Source organism: Gymnoscopelus microlampas, assembly GCF_963454915.1.
Source record: "Gymnoscopelus microlampas genome assembly, chromosome: 22".
NCBI classification, from domain to species: domain Eukaryota; kingdom Metazoa; phylum Chordata; class Actinopteri; order Myctophiformes; family Myctophidae; genus Gymnoscopelus; species Gymnoscopelus microlampas.
Genome location: NC_139959.1, coordinates 29125696 through 29147880, shown reverse-complemented (window position 1 = coordinate 29147880; position 22185 = coordinate 29125696). Strand labels below are relative to the sequence as shown.

The 22185-nt window shown below is 43.3% G+C and overlaps 1 protein-coding gene across 25 annotated transcripts in view; it reads right to left on the bottom strand.

The window, feature by feature from the left end:
• Nucleotides 1–22185, bottom strand: part of svila (supervillin a) — a 99314-nt gene that overhangs the window by 21159 nt on the left and 55970 nt on the right. For 11 of the 25 annotated variants that reach the window (XR_014600150.1, XM_084048955.1, XM_084048956.1 and 8 more), the window contains 13 exons: nt 21698–21834; nt 20434–20529; nt 18922–19279; nt 18624–18695; nt 13993–14551; nt 12785–12932; nt 8734–8866; nt 6301–6354; nt 5432–5506; nt 4558–4608; nt 3836–4001; nt 2359–2442; nt 990–1076 (listed from right to left, as the gene is read on the bottom strand). Coding sequence is in view for 24 of the 25 variants with exons in the window: in XM_084048955.1 (XP_083905081.1) it covers nt 990–1076; nt 2359–2442; nt 3836–4001; nt 4558–4608; nt 5432–5506; nt 6301–6354; nt 8734–8866; nt 12785–12932; nt 13993–14551; nt 18624–18695; nt 18922–19279; nt 20434–20529; nt 21698–21834 (2020 nt within the window). In the remaining variant the exon portion in view is untranslated. The remainder of the gene's footprint in view (nt 1–989; nt 1077–2358; nt 2443–3835; nt 4002–4557; nt 4609–5431; nt 5507–6300; nt 6355–8733; nt 8867–12784; nt 12933–13992; nt 14552–18623; nt 18696–18921; nt 19280–20433; nt 20530–21697; nt 21835–22185) is intronic. The other 14 variants (XM_084048954.1, XM_084048958.1, XM_084048965.1 and 11 more) reach the window with 13 other exon arrangements.

Here is a 22185-nt window from a genome sequence, read left to right as displayed (position 1 = left end):
GCCGTGTGTGTCAGTGAGGCAAACTGACCCTAATCTCAGTGACAAATCATTACTTAACCCATTCAATCCGGGAACGCATCTGTCATTTTAGATGTATTTGGCTATTCAAAAATAGCAGATTTATAAGCTCATAGTGCTATGAGCTTGTAGATCAGCTATTTTAGAATAATCGTGAATTGTTTTGCCAATCTTTGAATACATATTTTTTAAAGCAAACATTTGTCAAATATTTTATTCCAGGGACCCCCAGAAGCAAAGATTTGAGTTGCAAATGTTCGCTATATATATATATATTCAAAGATTTGCACAAATGCAAATGCAGATTTGCACAATAGATTTGCACTCGGTGCCGCACTATGAGCTTGTATATCTGCTATTTTTGAATAGCCAAAGAAATCTAAAATGACAGAGATGCGTTTCCGGATTGAATGGGTTAAACCAGGGGTGTAAGTAAGTAGCCTTGGGAACCAACCGAGCCATGGGGCCTTTAGGTCAGGAGCCTATCTCCTGTTTTTGTTGGCTTGATGTACAAGTACACCTCCTGCACATGATCCTAGTATGTCACAGGGACTTACCCCCAATCAAACCCTTGATGCTGAGTGCCAAGCAGGGAGCACCGGGTACCATTTTTATCCTCTTTGGTATGACTCTGCGATTGAAGCCCGACCTCCCAACCTCAGGGCGGACACTCTAACCATAAGGCCACTGAGCTGGTGTAATCAGACTGCCTGTTGACAGTCTGATTACACCTCTTAAAGTGTGCAGAGGGAACACGGTGGTCACATTAAAGTCCAAGCTTTGCCACAGCTTGGACTTGAACCAAGAACCTTCTGCTCACAAAGTCCACATGATCAAAGAAGTTGGACACTCAGCATCATATCCATTCCACCACCTGACAAATGGGCCGTATATATTTGAACCAAGGGTCACCTTTCCAGCGAGGAGCTCTACCACATGATATCAACTTACACTACACAGACAATACTGACCTGGATTGTTGAGCTTGCCCAGGAAGGATTCCAGTTTGTCCAGCTTTCTGTCTGTTTCCAGGTTTAAGTCTGGTATGGCTTTGATCTCTACACGCACACACACACACACCGACACACACACACACACACGTGCGTTAGACCCACATAGGTGCAACGCGTTTTTTTTCTTCACTCAGACCCATGTTAAATTTTATTGTTTAGAAGTCATGTTTGACACTAGTGCTTCACACAGCGATGACTTCTGAACAATTATTGAGAGATGGGTAGACTAGACACATACCGTATGTTCACTTACATTCAGATGAATAAGATCAATTGCCATCATTCACAAGCATGACACATTTTATTCAATGTAGTAAATTTGCTGGCTCATGCATGTTTATAGGCAAGACCAACAGCTTTCATATTCTATCAGACATTAGTAGCCAGATATAAATATCACTATTGGTGATTATGATGTTCATTACTTTAATGATGATGTACAATGCACAAGGTACAACACCAAAGGAAATTAGAATACACCTTCAATTTGAGAGCTCTCGTCCACATCTTTAAGAAACAAAGGGCAAAGACAACAATTACATAGTGCCTAAATGATATTTGGGAACCACAAATAAGACATTGGGCTTCATTCACGAAACATGCGTACCATCAGATTGATCATCAAGTACTTATACTGAAGTACTTTTCTTTGGTACAACGTTTGTAGGCCTAAACAAACTGATTATATTCATATTAACAGCACCGTGTGTGCAACAGGCATGTGCATCCATTTTAGGTGTGACTGGCATTCATAATTTGGTACACCTAGGGCTCACACTCCTGGGCATGTTTCATGAATACAACGTTGGCCTTTCTTAGGTTCTTTTCTCAAGAACAAAAGTAACAAGAATTTAAGAGAGGTTTCGTGAATGAGGCCCATTCAGTAGAGCACACAGTGCATGCTGAATTAAAGAGTCACACCAAACCTGTGCACAATAAATCAAATTGGAAGATTGAATTAGGGACCAGTGTGTAAAATCTGTTGTGGCCAATGCATGTCTGGTGACAGTGAAATACTTAAGTCATAATGATTAACCACTTAAACCCTATATACTTAATTGACTGGGGTCCTCCAGGGGTCGCATTGAGACGCGTTGTGAGATTTTAGAACTGCTATTTTTGCCAAATATTGGCCTATTTTCATTAATGTTCGCCTTTTATGGCACGCTGGGGTTCAAGTGGTTAAGGGAAGGACAACCTGTCCCCCTGTATTCAATTAACCCTGCAAATTATGAAATGATGTCATGTGACGTAGTTAAAAAATAAAAGTAGCTAAAAATAGACTGTGTGGGAAAGATAAAGAGAAGAAGAGAGAGATACTACTGACCATCCTGAGGCTTGGAAATGGCAAGAGTGTTGGTCTTGGGTTTGGATGGCGGTGGAGACTGGAGGGCAGAGGGGGCAGCCAACCCTGGAACACAAACACACGTAAACAAAAACAGTCAATAACTATGATGTGCTGCTGTGTATACCCCACTTTGAAAACCTGTGCTTTAATCATAATACATTTCATTTAACGCACTCCACATTCCTGGAAAACAAATGGCACAAAAGTGGCAAAAGCAGAGCAAAAAACAAGAAAAAAAAACGTTGAAAAAAAAACATTCAGCAACAAGAAGAGAAGAAGAAGAAGAGAGAAACAGGTTGATTAAAAACGAATTAAAAGACCTAATAGCTTTGTTAAAAAGTCGTAAATTTGAGAGGGTGCCCAGCCAGTGAAATGAAGAATAGTTTATTTCACTTTTATATCTTTTCCATCAAATCAACACAATGAAAGAATGTGCAATAATATAAGAATGTCTATCCTGGTCAGATGTTTCACTTAACGCTTTATGTTATGGTACTGTAGCTAGCTAGAATTGAACGAGTATGTCCGTTTTCCATTAGCCATGCTGCTAATTCCTTTGCTAAGCCCACCAACCAAACAACCCCTCTCCATGTGAACACAAACCCACCACCAGCTGGCCCTCTCTCCTGGACCCTCACTAATAGGCTAACAGGCCAGCCATTAAAGCATTCCCTGTCTGAGTAAAGACCACACAGTGACCACTTTGAGTTGCCTGTTGGAGGGGTGGGTGGCAGTTAGGAGAAATGATAAGGGGGATTCTGGGTAATGTGACTGATCTGTGGGCCAACGTCATGGTCACTCTACTGCGGTAGTTCTCAACCGGTTTTCCGTTGGAGCCCCCCTTTCATCTTTCTTACATCTGACAAAAACTGAGAATCAGAATCAGTTTTGTCAATTCAGAAACAGATTTGTTGAAATGTGTTGGGAGATACTGACGCACACAGTTGTGTTTTTCAGACATGTTAACCACTTAAGCTCTATACGCGTATGACGAATAATGAAATAAGCTGATCCACAAGATCACAACGTTGTGGGCCTGTAGATCAGCTATTATCGCAATCTTTTAAACCCTTTGAAACATCTTTTTAACAATGTTATTAGTGTGCTTGAGGTTTAAAAATGTGGACTATCTCCAAACAGACAAGGCCCCCATGTGAACTCTGGCGCCACCCCTAAGGGGGGGCTGGACCCCAGGTTGGGAAACACTGCTTGACTTTATTGCTGCCAATTTGTGTGTGTGTGTGTGTGTGTGTGTGTGTGTGTGTGTGTGTGTGTGTGTGTGTGTGTGTGTGTGTGTGTGTGTGTGTGTGTGTGTGTGTGTGTGTGTGTGTGAGTGTGTGTGTGTGTGTGTGTGTGTGTGTGTGTGTGTGAGTGAGTGAGTGAGTGAGTGTGTGTTCGTGCCTTCAAAAGGCAAGTGATACACTATATTTTGTCATCAAAGACTGGAGTGACTGACCTTTCTTGACCATGCGCGCGGCCACAGTGAACTGCGTGGAGTCGTTGGCCGCTCCCTTGCCCCTGGACTTCCAGGATTCCTCTCGGGCCACTATGAGCTGCTTCCTGTCCTGGATGGACATGTGGGCCTCTATGCTCTGGCTCTCCACGTCCTCCGCTATCCTCTGCTGAGGAGCAGAGAAACAAGGCGCTGTCATCGCAAAACCCTCCAGATAACCAACGTCACACAACACTTCAGAAGTGAGCCACGATCACAGGACTCCACAGAAGCCAAGCGTCACAAAAAGGCATTAAACACACATCTTTCCTTATACAACACAAAAGCAGCCCCTCCCCGACATTCAGAGCATTATGCCTGGTTTGAGTTCTCTGCTGGTGATGTCATTCACCAACACCACGGCCAGACGGAAAGTGGAAAAGCCATCAGTCACACTAATTGTACAAGTTGCCGTTTTATTGCTTCACATTAAGTTTTTAAGTGAGACGAGCAGACAATTACGATGACACAAGCAGACGAGTTCTGACACAGAGAGACAATAACGTCATTTAGTAACACAGTGTGCGACACACATCGCTGAGCAGCTGGGGATTTCCGATTCATTGTTAATTAATTGGACAACTCAACAGGTGTGCATGGACTGAAGGGTGGGGGTGTTAACGTTGTTTAACTTCAATCTTGTAAGTTAAATAAAGTGCTGAGTTTTGGACAGGTGTGGGAGTCACCTTCCGCCTCCAGGGATGCCTCTCATCCACTTCGCTGGGGGAGCTGGCGGCCTTCACGACCAGAGGGAGCGACACATAGGACGAGGGATGGAAGAGAGAGGGATGAATAGAGTGATAAGGAGGAGAGATGAGAGAGCAGCCATATACTGTAGATCGTTGGCTATAGTATATGGGGCTGTCATGCTACATAGCTTCATAGGCATGTATCAGAGCTCTGAAAGAGTGAGGAAAGCAGTGAGCAGGCTGGTGCAGAAGTATAGTGCGGGTGGGATACTCATACAAAATATACAAGAACTGGCCAAGAATGTATTTGAAATTTTCTTTAGGAACAGCCTATGGAACACAATATTTTAAATGCATTTTTGGCATTTCATAATATTTTGTCCCATAATTGAGTGTCCAAAATAAAGCATATAAGAAAAGTAGTTCAAAAAAGTTTAAAAATAAAATAAAATAATTTATGTTTATAAATGCACAACAATGGCCAACAATTGTTGGCCATTTTTGTACATTTATAAACATAAACAATTTTATTTTACCTTTTTTTCTGGGCGAAAGGAGTTAAGTGGATTCTAAGTTGTCACTATTTTTGGACAAACATGTTTGAGCAAGGTGTCAAAAAAAAAGCATCAGGAAGGTCATATATCTACTGTCCTTGGAGTGTGCTTGACATGTAGCCTCTTATTACAAATTCTACAGACACACGCCTACCGTCCATTTAGTTTTTTCTTTTTTAAATAAATAAACATAGCATGTTAAAAAGGGTTGATCTATGGATGTCAGCTCTGAGCTATAGGGGGCAGAGAAGGCGAGCAGGCAGGCAGACAGCAGGCTATACGCAAGGCAGCAACACCTGATCCAACCGTATGCCTACCTGGCTGAAAGGCTCATCAGGGAGAGAAATATGAACAGGGGGCTCAGGAGAAAAAGTACAGGCAAAGACTGGCTCCTATTGATGCATGGCCATAGAAAGTGGAAAAAACACATATACACACCCAGACACAAACACACACAAAAACACACACCCACACAAAAAATGGGGACGGGGTAAACAGTAGAAGTGGCTGGAATGGAAACAGAACAGGAAATAGAGCAGAAGTGTGCCAGACTGTTGGGATTAGGTTTCACTGATGCACGGGAGGTAGGGAAGGTCTCAGTCCTTGAGGTTTGTTAATGAAAGAAGGGAACGTTGCTGTCAACGTATCCAGTTTCAAACAACACCATGGCATGCAGTTTAGAGAAACTTAGAGATGGAGATCGCCATATTAATACATTAATAAGTAAGAATTTTATTGTGTTCTGGCTTTTAACATTTGTTTTAGTTAAATCTCATCACTCCTGAAACTCTGATTTAAGACCATTTCTCCCATTCACGCGGGCACAAGTACACGCACAGTCGCACACAGTAAAGACAATGACGAGAAAGCCTCGATTCAACCCTGATTTTGAAGAATGGATTAGAGCACTTAAAAGGTCACACAGACGCCAATGCAACACCATCACCATGATTGTAAGGGGGACACACGAACACCATATCACCACTTAGTTGTACCTTATCTACAGGCAAACGCATACACACATGGGTATCACACCATGTTACACTGAGGGTCGTATTTATCAAGGGATGTATGCTCTCCAGAAAACTGTTGATTGTACATTGCTGACTTTGAGCCACTTGATAAATACCCTTCCTCAGTGTCGAGTGTGTGTGTGTCTGGGTTTCTGGCCTTATACTGGTCTTACCCATTGCTGATCGGACACATCATACTCATCGATCATCATGGGCACTTCATCGTCCTACAGACACGTGACCAGGTGGGGAGAAAAGGTACACATGTTCTGAAGAGCCAGTCCCAACAAACAGGACCATGGATCGCCCCCCAACATCACAATCATCATCTCTATTTGCAGCCAATTAGTAGAATTTCAGGAGCAGGACCACACCTCAAACAAATCACTTCTGTTCTCCTATATCTCCCTCCTGTTTGCGCTTGCATACGGCGGACTCCCTACAAAGCAGATGGCATCTCAGCAATCAAGTCTCACACTTCATTCTTTTCGTTTCCTTTTCGTGTTTTCGTTCAATACATCTACTAAACTTGATTGTTGGTGTGGTCCTTGCTAGAGAAACTATCATCTCACTATTAGTTTCCTTTCATCTGAATGCCCATTAACCTCGGGCAAAACAACGGATGACTTTATTTACTGTAACCGTTAGCATTCTGTTCCAGTCTCATTAGCCTCATCCTTACTGTCCCTTTGCTTTGATGCATCACAGGAAATGGAAGTGATTGGGCTCACTGGCTCTGCTGAATGGGAGGACGAGAAAGTAGAACAACAACAAGAGGCTCTCCTTCCTCCCCAAACCCAATTTCGAGGCCTTGAACTTGATTAAGGAGACCTTTGTTTTGATAAAAACATTATGGCTTTTTCCCCTCACTTTTTGACTTTGTAATCATGGTGGGAATGGCCAGGAAAGGACTGCTCCAAACCCAATGTGTGTCTGATATTCCACAAAAGGGAGTTAACAACAATAAAAACCCATTGGAAAACGTGTTCCGGAGGCCCAAATTAATTAGACAAAGTAAAAACAGAGGTTGGAAAAATTGTTGGAAAACACCGTGACTCGAAGCTAAGCTGAACAAACCCGGATAAATGAAATTGCCAAGCAAAACAGTCGTTGATGGAAAGATACAGTAGGCGGTGTTGTGAATACTTCTAAACAGAGAGGTAATGTTGTGTGCCCAATCCAACCCGCCCTTTCAGAAAAGTCACAACAAGAACGTCAAACACAGAACCACACTCCACATGCAGGGGTGGAAATTAGGTTTATTTTGAAAGGAAAAAAGGACATGCAAACAGAGAAAGAGGCAAACAAAAATGATAGAAGAGAGGTTTACAGGAAACATGCGGTCTAATGAGATGTAAGGTTAAAATTATAGACAGCTCAGACTGAAAATATAGAGCTTAAGTTGGGTGACGAGTTAGACGTTATACAGTTGTTAGCCAAAAACAAAACAAATGCAAATTAAGTATACAGCCTTATCTTCTTATATATATATTGAAACCAATTATGTAGCTCAGAACCCACATTAAAGAGTTCTGTGGACTGTATACTATTGAATCACGCACAATGAAGGATTATCAAATCATTGTTAATACTGTTCATTGGTTAAATATTCATAAAACCCACAAACCTACTTTCAATTTAATTTAGATTTTTCAAAAGGTTTCCAAAGTAGCAAAAACAGAAGATCTACAAGCTCACAGTAGCGATGCATTGTGAGCTTGTAAATTGGCTATTTTAGCTACTTTTCCACAACACTGCCATATGAAGTATAACAGGGTATTCATCTGTGCAAAAACACAATAAAAAGATGAAATATAGATAATTTCTGCTGTTCAAGAACATGCACATAGCTCTTATATAATACAACTGCAAGCACATAAATCATGCACAAGGTGTTGCAAAAGGTGCAGAAGAGAGAAACAGAAAGACAGAGATCAAAGGACAAAATACAATACACAACCTCTCTGTTTAGACATATCCACAACTGCAGCCAAACAATTTGGTTTCAATTTGCCTCAAAAAACTAGATAATTGAATATCCAATTATTTCTAAGGATCCTACAGTGTACAGCTTGACTTCAAAAGGCAGACACAAGGGAACTTGACAACATACTGTATGTTTCTACAGAGTGGCCAAATTATTCAAAAATTGCTGCATTAAGATAATACAAAACTGTATTTATGTATTCTTACATTTTTTAATTAATTAATTATTTAATAATTTCTAAAGTGACAATTTAAGGACTTTCAAGACCTTTTTAATACCTCTAAAAGGAAAAGAAAAAATAAGACCATTACTGCGTCAAAAGTAATAAACAAACTATACCATAAAGAATGGTCAAATATTGGCCAAATTGTCAAATATTACCTAAATGGCCGATCAACATGCTCGCAGAAGATCGCCTATTTTCACAATATTCATCTGTGGAACAGAGTCAAACTAAATGTTATGCCTCAACTCCTGCATACAAAATTCCACGTGCTTGACAGGGTGGCGAGGTCCCTGTTTCAAATATGATCATTTTGAGGGGTCGCGGCCTGAAAAGAGTGAGAACCACCGCTGTGCGTTCCCAGTCAAAGGCTGAATGTGCGGATCAGATGGTTACCTTCTTCTTGAAGCTCTGCTCCACCTCCCAGAGCTGGGCTTGGCGCTCGGCCACCGCCAACTTCACTCCTTCCTGTTTCTTGTTGATCCTGTTCCTCCAGTCATCCTCACCACTCTTCTTCAGCAACGCCAGTCTAGACGGAGGGAAGATGATGGAAAAGAGAGATGTTGGGAATATGTGAAGATGGAGATTGGAGAAATCTCACAGACAGCCAGCACCCGCATATTAAAAAGGTTACTAAGGGATAGTTTTTGTTTAAAACAAATAGTTAAAACTCTATATTCTGATAGTAATCATTGCTACAGAGTGTTTGTTCGGTTAACAGGGGTCTCCTCGTCTCTCCAGCTCTTTAGAAAATACATTTTCAGGTGGGTCACCAATTTCATCCAATCAGGATGAATTTGACAGTTCGGGGACAGAGACCATAAGGCGTTAAAAGGGGTCGTTCGCACTGCAGAGAACATCACCGGGTGTGGTGAGCTGCCTAGCCTGGAGGACCTCTACACCCAGCGCTGCCTCAACAAATCCCTGTGGATTACTAAAGACCCCACCCACCCCCACAAAAGCCTGTTCATCTCTTTACAGTGCAAAAGGTTGAAGGGATACAATATCCTCAAAGCAAACACCGGCAGGCTAAGGAACAGTTTTTTTCCCACAGGCTATCAGACTCTTAAATAATAGGAAAGAGTGACTTTGCAATAACTCTCAGCACTTTGCACTTTCACTGATATTTTGCCCTGTCTTTAATGTTTTTAGGTTTTACTGTAAGTTGTTTTTATTATGTTTTATTGTAGTGGAGTTTCCGAGAGCAAGTAATGTATGTACCTAACCAGCGCATCAAGTGACAATAAAGAGCATCTGAAGTGAATCTAATCTAATCAGGAGAGAGAACCCCTTATCAGCTTCAATGTTATAGTGTTCCAATTCAAAATGTGTCTGCTCATTTGTTTTGAGTGTTTCATCACTTCCTATTTCACTTGTTTATCCTGTATGAGTTCTCTCTGATTGGATGAAATTGGTATCGTGACCTGAATGCATTTTCTGTTTAGTAAAGAGATGGAGAGACGGGCAGACCCCTGATACTGAACAAACACTAGAAAAAGTATAACTAGCAGTATATATAGAAATTTCACTTGGATGAGGATAGAAGTACATCAATCATATACAGATGCTAATATGATGAAACAAAGTCACAGCACATTACCAGAAAACAGACCGAGTCTATAGCACACGGTTCCTCTCTTTACACAGGGGATCTCTTCCGTCAACTAGTCTAGCATGCTCTATAGCATTTGCTATAACAAGAATCTCTTTTCCCATTAGCCTCTACTTCCCTCTGTCACAACACTGAGGTGAACAAAGAACAGGGTCTTCCCAGTTTGGTTTCTAACAAGCGTGTCCACAGACTCTCTGCAGTGAAGCAACTAGACGCTAAACAGAGCCAGCAAGCGTGTCATTTAGCAGCCACGCTTACAAATACTGCGAACGTCTGGAATATAGCTAAACACTAGTGACACATGAGCACGTTTACACCAGACATCACTTGGAGATGTCAGTCAGTGTAACTGGAGCTGGGAGTGTGCGGTCAGTTCATTCAGGTCCCTTCAATTTTACTGTCCAGAATAGGAGGTTGTTCCCTACACACTAGTTCACCACATTAAGCTTGGTGTTCCTATTTTTGGCATGTTATATATATCTATCTATATCTATATCTATCACACATAGAATAGAAGGCTTTAACAGTAAAACAGTATGCTACTGGTTACAGTACTAAGCCTTATAGTTTAGAATATTGAGTCCATTACTAGAATTATGAATCCATCCTATATGGACATTTCAATACCCAGTTATATGTGCTTATAGAACATAGTACAGTATCTTTGTGAATTTGGGTCCCATGGCGATAGATGCCAGATTTAGCTTTTGGCATCAAGATGAAAACATTTAAGATCCCCAGATGTAATGGTATGATTAAAGCACTACTGTATAGTGGTAAAATGTGATTACATACAGTATGATGAATATGCATGGTGAGGATCACAGACGGTCATACTAAAACATTTTGCATAAAGAACAGAGGGTCACTTATTGAGCACTAATTCTTAATAGTGGGAAGCAGACCAGCTTGAACAGAAGAGAATCAGGGGAGGGGGACACATGTTTTGATGGGTTCTCTCCCCATCTTACAACCGCCTCACTGTGTCCCAGTGAGGGGACATGCTGTTCTGACCGTTTTGTACCAAAAGACAGGATAAAAAGGACATTGACTGGACATAGCCAGCTGTATCTGAATCTGAGAGAGCTGTAAGAGGGGGTTTGTTGCGCACAGAGAAAGCTATTAGCACATGAAAACACCATGAAAGAATGTGAGAGATGTGAGACCAGTATGTTACACAGACATAGACATTTAGGTGCATGTAATGTGTATTTGGGCAGCAAAAAACAGTGTCTGTGTGTGCAGTATGTGTGTGATGCAATTCCATTACATCAATCAATGTGCAGCCAGAGGAGGGTAGCTTAATAGCTCAGCCAGCAAACTGTGCTTGGTAACATTGTTGAGATGACATAACTGTACTTATTATAATCAATGCTGGTGCATGAGCAGCTAAATCCAACACAGCCAGTTGAGGATTTATTGATTAGTATACCAGCAAACACGACAGAGATCATGAAAAGCACAGTGGACTAACCCTTTTAACAATATACCACTAAACACAATTTCCATTTGAAGTGTTCTTAAGGGACAGCAGCATATAAGGCAAATAGACAAGCTAACCCAGATTCTCTGCTCCCATGGGTCCAGGATAGAACTATAATAGAATCCAAACGTGTAGAAATGACAACTGCAGTGACATGCAATGCATGACAATGAAAAAGTGAAAAGACCAGAATAATTACCCATGGAACAACTAATGGACACAAATGTCACAAATATTTAATCAATGCTTCTTTCCATCCTACTATAGCACTAAGCACAAGCAGCATTTAATGTTGGAATGGAAAGTCTGTTCTATCCATTCCAGTTCCCTGCTACAAAATGCTCCATCATGCTGTTACTGACCGTTATTACTGAGACTTCCTCCTGCCAGCAACGTACAATAAAACTAAACGGTTTGTTATCATTGTGATTAATTTCTCATTCTCCTGTTAACCTACTTCTCACGAGAAGAGTTGAGGTGGAGGTTCAGCCTCCTGTTCGAGCGAAGCCTTGTTTTTTTGGTCTACTGCAGTGCAGAATGAACTGAGAAACTTAATTAATCTAAACAGCTGCAATAACAAGGCAATTGCAGGACAATCCATAGTCCCCCACGAGGAAAAGCAGTGATTGGGCTTTTAGGTTCACAGTGTCCCACTTTTTGGTACACCACACACTGCTTAACTTGATTTTAACCAAATACTGTACGTTTGGTCATCTGGTATAGGACAGGGGTTTTCAACCTTTTTCATATGAAGGTCCATTATTCATTCGGCATTGAGCCACGGACCACCATTTGATGAGATTTAGCCTCTCAGACCCAAGAATTCCATGCTGTATTGATGTTGGTACCATAGGAGAGATAACAGGCAAACATTGATCAAAAATAACAATTCTTTAAGTAATGCAGATGTTTAACAATAATTTAACTCTTGAGAGCGTAAAATGAGCGTAAAAAACATTTTACGCTCTCAAGAGATAAAGATCTAATAAGGGTCCAATTTGGTTACCAACTCCATCATTTAGCTGGGGACCACCTGGAACCCCCTCAAGGACCACTGGTGGTCCCCGGACCACTGGTTGAGAACCACTGGTTTAGGATATGCTCTGTGAGATCACAGAGTGATAGAAGGACGGCGGGAAGGCAAACCTACAGTATAGTTCCCCGCACAGGTCGGGTGGGGGACAAATAATAATGGTAACTGAAAGAGTAAAACTCATATTTATAAATACACATCTTAAAAATTACTTTCAGTCTCTCTCTCTCTCTGGAGTAAAAAACAAACAAACAAAAACACAACTCCTTACAAGCTTCAGGCTGATTGAAGCTTTGCTGACACACCCAAAGAGGCCCACCTGTCTTTGATGGACATCTGTCGGGCTGTCATTGCGTCTGTCATCTCGTCTCCCTGTCCGATGCCGTCGATGTATGTGTCCAGCGCTGCAGGCTGAGACACACTTCTGCTGGGTGAACCCGATGCTGCCCTAGAGGACTCCTGCAGCTCTGTGAGTGTAGAGCGTAATACAGAGATAGAGAGAGAGAGAGAGAGAGAGAGAGAGAGAGAGAGAGAGAGAGAGAGAGACAGACAGAGAGAGAGACAGAGAGAGAGACAGAGAGAGAGACAGAAAGAGGTGGAGAGAGAGAGAGACAGAGATAAAGCGACAAACAGAGAGAATGAGACAGAATGATAAGAGAATGATAACAGTACAGTATATCAATAAACCTAGACTAACAGCAGGTTGAAGCACCAACGCACACACACACACACACACACACACACACACACACACGCACGCACAGAAACACACCCTCAGCAGCACACATAGAGCAGCATGGGAAGCCTTTTCTCACCAAGAAGCTCTCAACCATTTTTCTTTTTATAAAGAGGTAGGGATGCAAATTCACAGCCCTGTGAGACAGCAACGGTGGTTAAACTGTTCTCAACCTCTCTCCCGCTCTTTGTCCCTCCCCACTCGCCAAAGTGTGGAGGACAGAATTAGCCCTCTCCCTAGCGTGTGACATATTTCATCCGACTGTGTCATGCTTAATGACAAGCCCGACAGGCCAGTGCACACAGACTAAACCTAGGATGGGACTCTAAGTCACGTCTGCAACCACAAACCGCAACCTGCCGTGTAAACGTTCTCACAGAAGACACAGGAAACGTGGTTTTAAGAAAGATAGTAGCTGTTGTCTGTCATTTTCACTTGACAGCGAGAGTGATACTTTGCTTTACTCTATAAATAAATACAGGCTATATAAGGCTACAGTGCTATTTTCTCTACTAATCAAATACACACAGTTTTGACACTAGCATTTTTTTCCTGAAGGTAGCGTAAAATTGCATTAAATAGATTCAGCTAGTTCAGTTTGTTCAGATTACGACAGTAAAAACAGAGAGGGAGATAAGAGAGATGAATAGAGAGAGAAAGAAAGATGGGTATGACACTGAGGTGTGACCTCTGACTGATGGTAAGTTAGCTGGTAGAATACACAATAACAGCGGATGATGTCACCGAACTCAATCCATCCACCTCTCTCCCACCTGTCTGACAATGCTTACCTTCAGTGACCGCCCTGCTCCTGTGGGTGTCTGGGTAATGGAGTTCCTGCGAGGAATGCCTCTCCCTCCGCTGGCCTCTCGTCTCCTGTCTGTCCGCGAGCGGCTGGCTCTCTGAGCCGTACACGGCTCCGTCCGCCCTCCCCCTGGTCCGCCCCCTGAGCTGCTGCTGCTGCTCCTCCCACCCCTCCTCCTCCTCTCCTCCTCCCCTCAGTCGTCCCGCCTGGGGGTGAGGGAGAGGGGCCTGCCGCACCGCGCTCTCAGGGGAGGGCAGCTTCCTCTTCCCACCTCCTCCCAGGTCGGCTTCCTCTCCCTGGGGTAGGGCTCGGTTGACGTGGGCCTGGTGGTCCACCACGGCTCCCTGGGACCTCCACTCTGTGGTCGTCTGAGGGGGTGGTAGAGGCCTGCTGCCGTGAGGGAAAGGGGAGGGTTCGGCCTGGGCCGCCACCTGGGCCAGGTGGATGTCCCCGGCGTGGTCTGTGGAGACGGTACCTCCAGGTCTCAAGGCAGAGGACGAGGGAGGGAGGTGGTGGCCGAACCTGGCACCTGCTCCGTTGTGAAGCTGTGGTGTGTAGCAGACAGGGAGAGAGAGAGCGGGAGAAAGAGAGACGGAGAGAGAGAATGAGAGAGGAGAGTGAGTAAGAACGAAAATAAGAGTAACAGTGTTAGAAAGAACAAGTGACAGAGAGCGAGAGAGTGAGAGAGAGAGAGCGAGAGAGAGAGAGAGAACTGGGTCAGTTTGGGGAGGTGGAAGCAGCCTAATCAGCGAGCCATCCTGTCTAACACAGAAAAAAGGGCCAGGCAAAGGCAGACAGACAATGGCACAGAATCACGCTGAGTAATCGCCGCCTGACTGACTCACCGCACTTCCTGTGCATCAAAAGGCTGCCTGTTCACTCGGGTCAATCGTAGCCCACGTCACAAAAGCCGTGCCAGCACCCCACTTCCCCCCCACACACACACAAACACAACTCCAACGGGGCACAATGCATCCAGATATAGCCAAATGACTCCAATGCAGACTCTGAGAGTGCAAGTTCATAACCCTTTTACTAGCAGTTCTGTTCTAAATCAAAACAGACTTTGGTTCTTGCATTCTGGGCACAAAGTTTTGGAACTGATTAGGAATAAAAAATAATTTTGGCTAAGATTTTTTTAATTTAACACATCGGGTGCCAAACACGGTCTGAACCGTGTGTTTACTTAGTGGCGGTTCCGAAGCTTCGGTGCCGAACACGGTCTGAACCGTGATTTCAGTCTTTTTGTTTTTTTCGTTTTTCTCCGCGCGGGCGGGGCTAGAGCAGCTCTGGGAGCACCCATTGTAATCCTGCCAAGGAAGTGCCAGATCGCTCAACGGAAACACTTTTTTTCCCCCATCCGGTTCCTGTCTATTTCCTACTTTGAAACGCCTATATCTCCGAATCTGTTTCCTGTGGGGAAAAACGGTCATGCGCGATGCGCGATTCCCCCCCCCCGTTGTAACCCGCGAGGGGATGTTATGGTTCCAGCCTGTAGCCAGGCTCATGGCAGAACATGAATCGATGCTTTTTTTTGCGTGGATTTGCTTGTAACGCACGCGGAAACAACAAACAGCAAAGCGCAGTCAATGGGAGAATGCTGGCACCCACGGTAAGTTGTTATGAAAAAACGCTGGCACCCGATGTGTTAATACCCAGCTGTAATTTGCCCTGTGTGAGGGAATGATTAGCTTGTGCCACTAGCTTGTGCCACTGCACAATCAACTGTCACCTCTGGCGACACAGTAGCTGTGGATAGTGAGACAGAATTCTCAGCAGAGAAGACGTTGGAATTCAACGGGGCACAAAGGAACCAAAACTGCAGAAAACATTGACCTTCTAAGGTTCACAGAATGGCTGCATACCAGCAAGGTCAAGGCATCAGCACCTGCCGTGTTCTTGGCCAACTCCCTCCCCACACTGACGGGGAATTCCAGTGGAAGGACTATTTCATTCACCAGGCACTTCCTTGTTGACAGTAATACATCTATTAATTCATTTCAAGTGTTGATCAAATGCTATTTTCTTGTCTTTGAGAATACATAAGACTATGATTATGTGATGTACAAATTATCGCCTGGCATTTGTCATTGCTTTCGGACACGGTACTGTTATCGTAATAAACTGGCCCTCGACTGGATAGTCTGGATTACCGTATGACGAATACGTGGGTGATTATCTATATCAGTGCTGTTGGGCAGAAACCTTGGGCCCAATTTTGCGCGTCTTAATTACCGCCAGGTCTTAAGGCCACTAGTCTACACCAATGCAACTCCTTGCAACAAAACCGTTTTAGAGACAGTTCCAGCGGTGGACTCCCCTTTCTATCCATCTCAGCGCAAGTGGACATACATCGGTAATCGGTATGTTTCACTAATTTGCTCAGTGCTTACTGCTGCCCAAAAATATCAGATCTCCAAGCAAAAAAAAATGACACCTGTGCAGGTGTCAGAGCGATGACAGGTGCATGGGCAGGAAAACACAGAAAACATTATGTTCTGGTCTTTGTTTCTGAAAAACATCTGTATCTGGTTTTCGTTCATTGCATCGGTTTCATCAGTAGAATATTTTTTTTTACTATAGGGTTGATGAGCCAATATATTGATAATATCAAAATCAAAAACATTTTTAAAGATCTTTATCTATACAGTACACATTCAAAAGTGTAAAGAGTGAAACTGTAAATTACATGTGTAAATGCCAGTCTTGTAAAGAAGTCTGTTTTATACACATTCAAAGTACAAATCCGTAACAATGTTTATCGAAGCTTTAACAAAGCTGCCATTTAAACTATGCCTCCTACGTGCGTCTGTTTTCGACCTCCTCCTTCCCACTCACAGAGACTGTGGAACACCAAATAGAATACAAATACCCATTTGTGGGTGAATGATGAATTAACTGCTCTTTGTTCCCTCTCCTTCATCACAGAGGTTTCATTCATGGGCATGCCAGGCTGAAACACACAGCCATCAGCAGCATCCATAATCCATCCACGCACCAGTCCCCACCATGACACAGCAGGCTGATGAAGGACTGTACGCATGGTAAGCCATAAGTGCCACTGAATCACACTCGTTTAACCCATTAAGACCGGAACGCATCCGTGTCATTTTAACGTCTTTGGCTATTCAAAAATAGCAGATATACAAGCTCATAGCGTGGCACTCCGTGCCGCGCTATGAGCTTGTATATCTGATATAAAATCGTGATTTTTTTTGCACAGCTTTGAATATATATTTTTCAAAGCGAACATTTTTAACTCAAATCTTTGCTTCTGGGGATTCTACAAATGTCTTCTAAATCCTAACAGTTTTTTGAAAAACTTATGTTGCTATAATATCAGTGGTTCTCAAACTCTTTTCATGTCAAGGACCCCCGAAATTATATGTATTTGGCCCCCCATCTCAAAATATTTTGTTCCAGGGACCCCCAGAAGCAAAGATTTGAGTAAAAATGTTGGCTTTAAAAAAAAAGAAAAAAAAAGGCAGATCTACAAGCTCATAGCGCGGCAATGAGCTTGTAGATCTGCTATTTTTGAATAGCCAAAGAAATCTAAAAATGACACAGATGCGTTCCCAGTCTCAATGGGTTAAAAGCCGGGCCATGCAATGATACACTGCATTCACAAAAGACTCCACATGGGCCAGTAACTGCCTGGATAAGAGTTCTTCAGCTGTGGCCCTCAGGGTCCCCTTAGTGCTGCTGGTTTTCAATCCTGCTCCAGCAGGGGGGGGGGGGGGGGGTTACGTTAATGTCATCCCACTTCCCAGTCTGGGGGTGATTAATATTGTATGTCTTGGTAGATGGATGCTGGGACACACTCGTCCATGTTTTTCATGCTGAAATTACATAATGCCCCCTATTTTAATACCCAGACAATTAACGCTATGAATGATAGTGTTTCTGAGCTTAAATGTAACCGTCCATTCATAGACTTGGAGGAAGACTCTTTTTCATCTTTGAATGCCCCATATTTCTTATAGAACAAAACAAATACTTTTTCTAAAGACTATTTTAAGCACCCCCTTAAAAGAAAAAGACTTCTTTAACACCCATTTTTACAAAAAAAAGATGACCTTACTTTTTAGGGATGCTACTATATATCTACAGTATATCCTATATCTATATTGAGGTTGATTACCAGCCCCCTGGGAATCCAGGTACCGTATTAGACCTGAGAAGGACACCAGGTAAAGTTATTAATTTCCCAGTATTGTAGAAAATCAGCAGTACTAGGGTGCCCTAAGTACCAGGGTTGAAGAAGTGGTTTTGCGAAACTACGCATCTCACTTAACCACTTGAACCGCAGCATCCATATTCCAGGGGGGGAACATAAGCCAAAAATAGCAGATCTACAAGCTCACAACGTGTCAAGTTGCAACACGTTGTGAGCTTGTAGATCGGCTATTTTTGGCGAAGAGATTTGATGTGGACGGGGGGGGGGGAACGGTCTAAGTACAGAGCTAACTTATGTCCTGTTTCCAGACAGGGTTTAAGTGGTTGTAAAACAGCCACAGAGGCATACAGTCATTGCCTCGGTCGTATAGGACTCTGTGGTTCAGCAGTTACTTTGCACCTGCCTGCCACACAATTGCCGACACCGGGCTGAAAGCTTACTTGCAGGTGTTCTACTGGGCTGTCACTGTCAGACAGCTCCTGTTCATCACTCAGGTCTATGTCTGAGGCCTCCTGGAGCAGAGACAATCACACACACTGAGGCTGTGTTCAGACTCTTTCACTTTAAAATACAGACAGAATTTTTGAATGTGTTGAATACTGTAGCAAAAAAAACAACAACTTGCGCTTAGGTGAGCAGTAATATCAAGTACACTGTGAGGCACAGTCAATGCCAGACGATGGTATGGTCCTTTAAATTTTTGTTCCGTCGTAAAAACATTTATCTAGCTCTTCCTACCTGCTCCAAATCGCCCAGTGTGATTGGCTGGGTCTGATAGCGGGCGTTGGCCCTGCGCTGGCGAAGGTCCCCTCTGGTTCGGGTGACCCTGATGGGGGGCTGTGAGAGGCGGTTGAACAGCGCCATCTTCTCCGACAGGCTGAGGGCGCAGAGGTCAGGTTCGTCCGGTGGTACCACCTGGCTCTGCTCCCGGTTGTTTTTCTTCTCCTCCTCCTCCTCCTCTTCTGGGGAAGCTTGCTTGCAGCGCTTGGCCTCCTGGGCATCTTGGATCTGCCGGGCCTCCCGCGCTTCTTGGATCTGCCGGGCCTCCCATGCCTTCTCCCGGGCTGCCGACCTCTGCTGAGTGGACGCCTGCAGGCTGGGAGGAGGAATGACAACCAGAGGAGAGAGATGGGGGGACACACACGAGACTTCTGATAAACACAGAGACACATGAGCACATGCAGGCCAGGAAGAGGCATGCAGGCATACAGTATGGCAGTCAATAAGGTTTTGCTAAGATAACAATGAATGCCAATAGGCTCTATTCACAGCAGCCATATTATGAATAAATTCACAGGTGTTATCAATGATACTAATGAAGGCTCTGTTCCATTCTGGTTAAACAAAGTCAGGGTGCTGATATTGTGCATGTTGGCCCACTGAAAACACTCCAGTGGGTCTAAAGTTGGGGTCCAGGGACCCTCATGGGCGTCCACATGGCTCCTTACGGGTGTGTTCCATTTGTACACTCTCAGAGTTATGGGGGTCGTGGAAACCACTGTGCTACACTAAATGGAACAGAGCCTTCATTAGTATCATTGGTAACACCTGTGAACGAAGTGATAATATGGCTGCTGTGCATAGAGCCTATCGGAGAACACGTAATCATCAGGAAGATGCCATTAAACAATACCCAATGGTCAACACTTTAGACATGCAAGGTGAGACATGCCCAATGCAAACAGTGTGGCATAAGTAAGTTGCATGGTCACACACACACACACACACACACACACACACACACACACACACACACACACCCCTATTACGAGGCATTCATTATGGAGGACCATTCATATAGATCGATTATGCTCCACAAACACCTTTATTAGAACAAAAGACCTGAAAAAGATCCCTAACAGGATCAGAAAGTGTCTTTTGTATAAGTACATGAGGTGGTGGATCAATACATAAGTTGGTAGCAAAATAAAAAACGGTAAAGACATTCAGTCAGTCTTAATCATGTAGTTCCCTCCAGTCTCACACGAGGGCGCCACACATAAACAAAACCCCCCTCAAATCCACTCCAGATAACAATCCAGATAACATCCAGTACTTTGAGCAGGATAATAAAGCCTCAGTAACACCATCAAACACACAAAGACGATGCAGCAAGTGGCTTAGATGTGATAACATATACATTCAGACACAACAACGACGCATTCCAGAGTGAATGTCGTCATGTTAGTCACTCGGGTCTGTGCGTGGGACCCTTCAAACCCATGCACATGTATAGTGCCATGTATGTACCTGTATGGGGGCAGAGTACTGCTGACTAGGGTGGGACTAGGGACGCGTGCCACAGCAGTGTGCATAGTCACTGTTTGTGACACGGGTGGGGGGACACTACAGGGAACGTAGTCGAGTACAGAGACAAAGTCACACACACACAGACGATGACAGAGAGGACACACGGGCGAGAAAAACATGAAGGAGGGAATTAAAAAACATACTGTCTTGCAATGGAATTCAATAGCTAGACCACACATGGACAAATGACATCATCAACTTGCGACGACCTCTTGAGTAAAAGATGAACCGTTTCTAAAAGGAATAAAATATTTAAGGTGTTTTAAAATTGTTATTCTAGTTAAAGAGGGCAATTATAATGTATTAAGGCATATTTGTCTTATTAGCCAGGGATCCTTTTAACAGTTTGCAAAAGGTATAGAGGTACAGTTATACAATAATGCTAAAAGGATGACACAAAAAGCCCTGAGGGATTGTTTCCATTGTGGTCCTATGGGTCTGTTGCTACAGGCTACAACGACAAAAGATTAAACAAGTTGGACAATAGATCCAAAATGTCATCCAAAATAATGTTTAATTTCACTTCTGATCCAGAACTGAAAAGAAAAAAGTGATGGGATTAGATTTCAGGCGGACAAAGTGTGAAACCGAAGACGGAGCTTCGAGCTTGATGACAGACATTTTAAATATTTACAGGACCTGAGGTGCGCTCAACATAACCGTCCAACCACAATAGTGGCTCACAGTTGATGAGGCCATTCATAAATATTTATCATGTGTGGTCATCTCTTTTGAAGGACAAAAGAGAGAGAGAGTCTCACTCATGTGACACAGGCGCCGTGCTATTAGATTCGGGTTTGAATTATAATTACGTGGTCACGCGGCTCACAACATTAACATTATGATCTAAACGTGTGGTAATAATATGACTATTGACATCAATTCACAATTTAGGCATTTGGCAGCCGCTCTTATCCAGAGCGACAAGGTAAACGCATACTGTACATCAACCAGTGTAGTGCCTAGAATCAGTCTAAACAATATGCTTTCAAAATAATAATCTGTACATTGAAACTATAGGATACCAGGTAAACAATTAACCTAGCATCTGTCTAAATAACATGATATCTAAATTCCTATATTATATCAAATTTTACCCTTTGCTCAAGTCTGCGTGGTCGTCAAGACTACGCAGTTCTAACTGCAATGGGGAGTTTGAATGCGTGTGAAGGTGTGGAGAGAAGAGAACATTGCAGAGGCTTACGTGGCAGCGATGACCACCTCCTCGGTGGTGATGGGCTGGGTTCTGGAGCGATCCTGGGCCCGTCTCAGTCTCCTCTCCACCGCCGCGTTCTTGGATCGCGGCTTTGGAACTCCGCCATCTAAGCTCTTCTCCAACTCCTGGAGTGGCGGGGTGGATATGGAAAATCGTTAAGAATGTCAAATCAATTTCCCCTCGCAGTGAGTCAGAAGGGATATTTCAGTAGTGGAGATAGTCGCAGCGTTTTGGAGTATTAGAGGATTATTAACATTGAGGGTAAGAGCGGAGTTCGATGATTGAGTTTGACTAGCAGTAATTGGACAGGCGTTGACAATTAAATGTCCCTTTCATGGTTTCAACTGATGCTTGTTTCGTCAACTAAACATTTTGTGCTTTTTGCCTTTATTTTACTGCATTTTCTGTTTGTAAAGAGAACAAGGTTTGGTTTCAGTTATGTATTGGTACATTGTTACATGTTTAAATCTGAATAA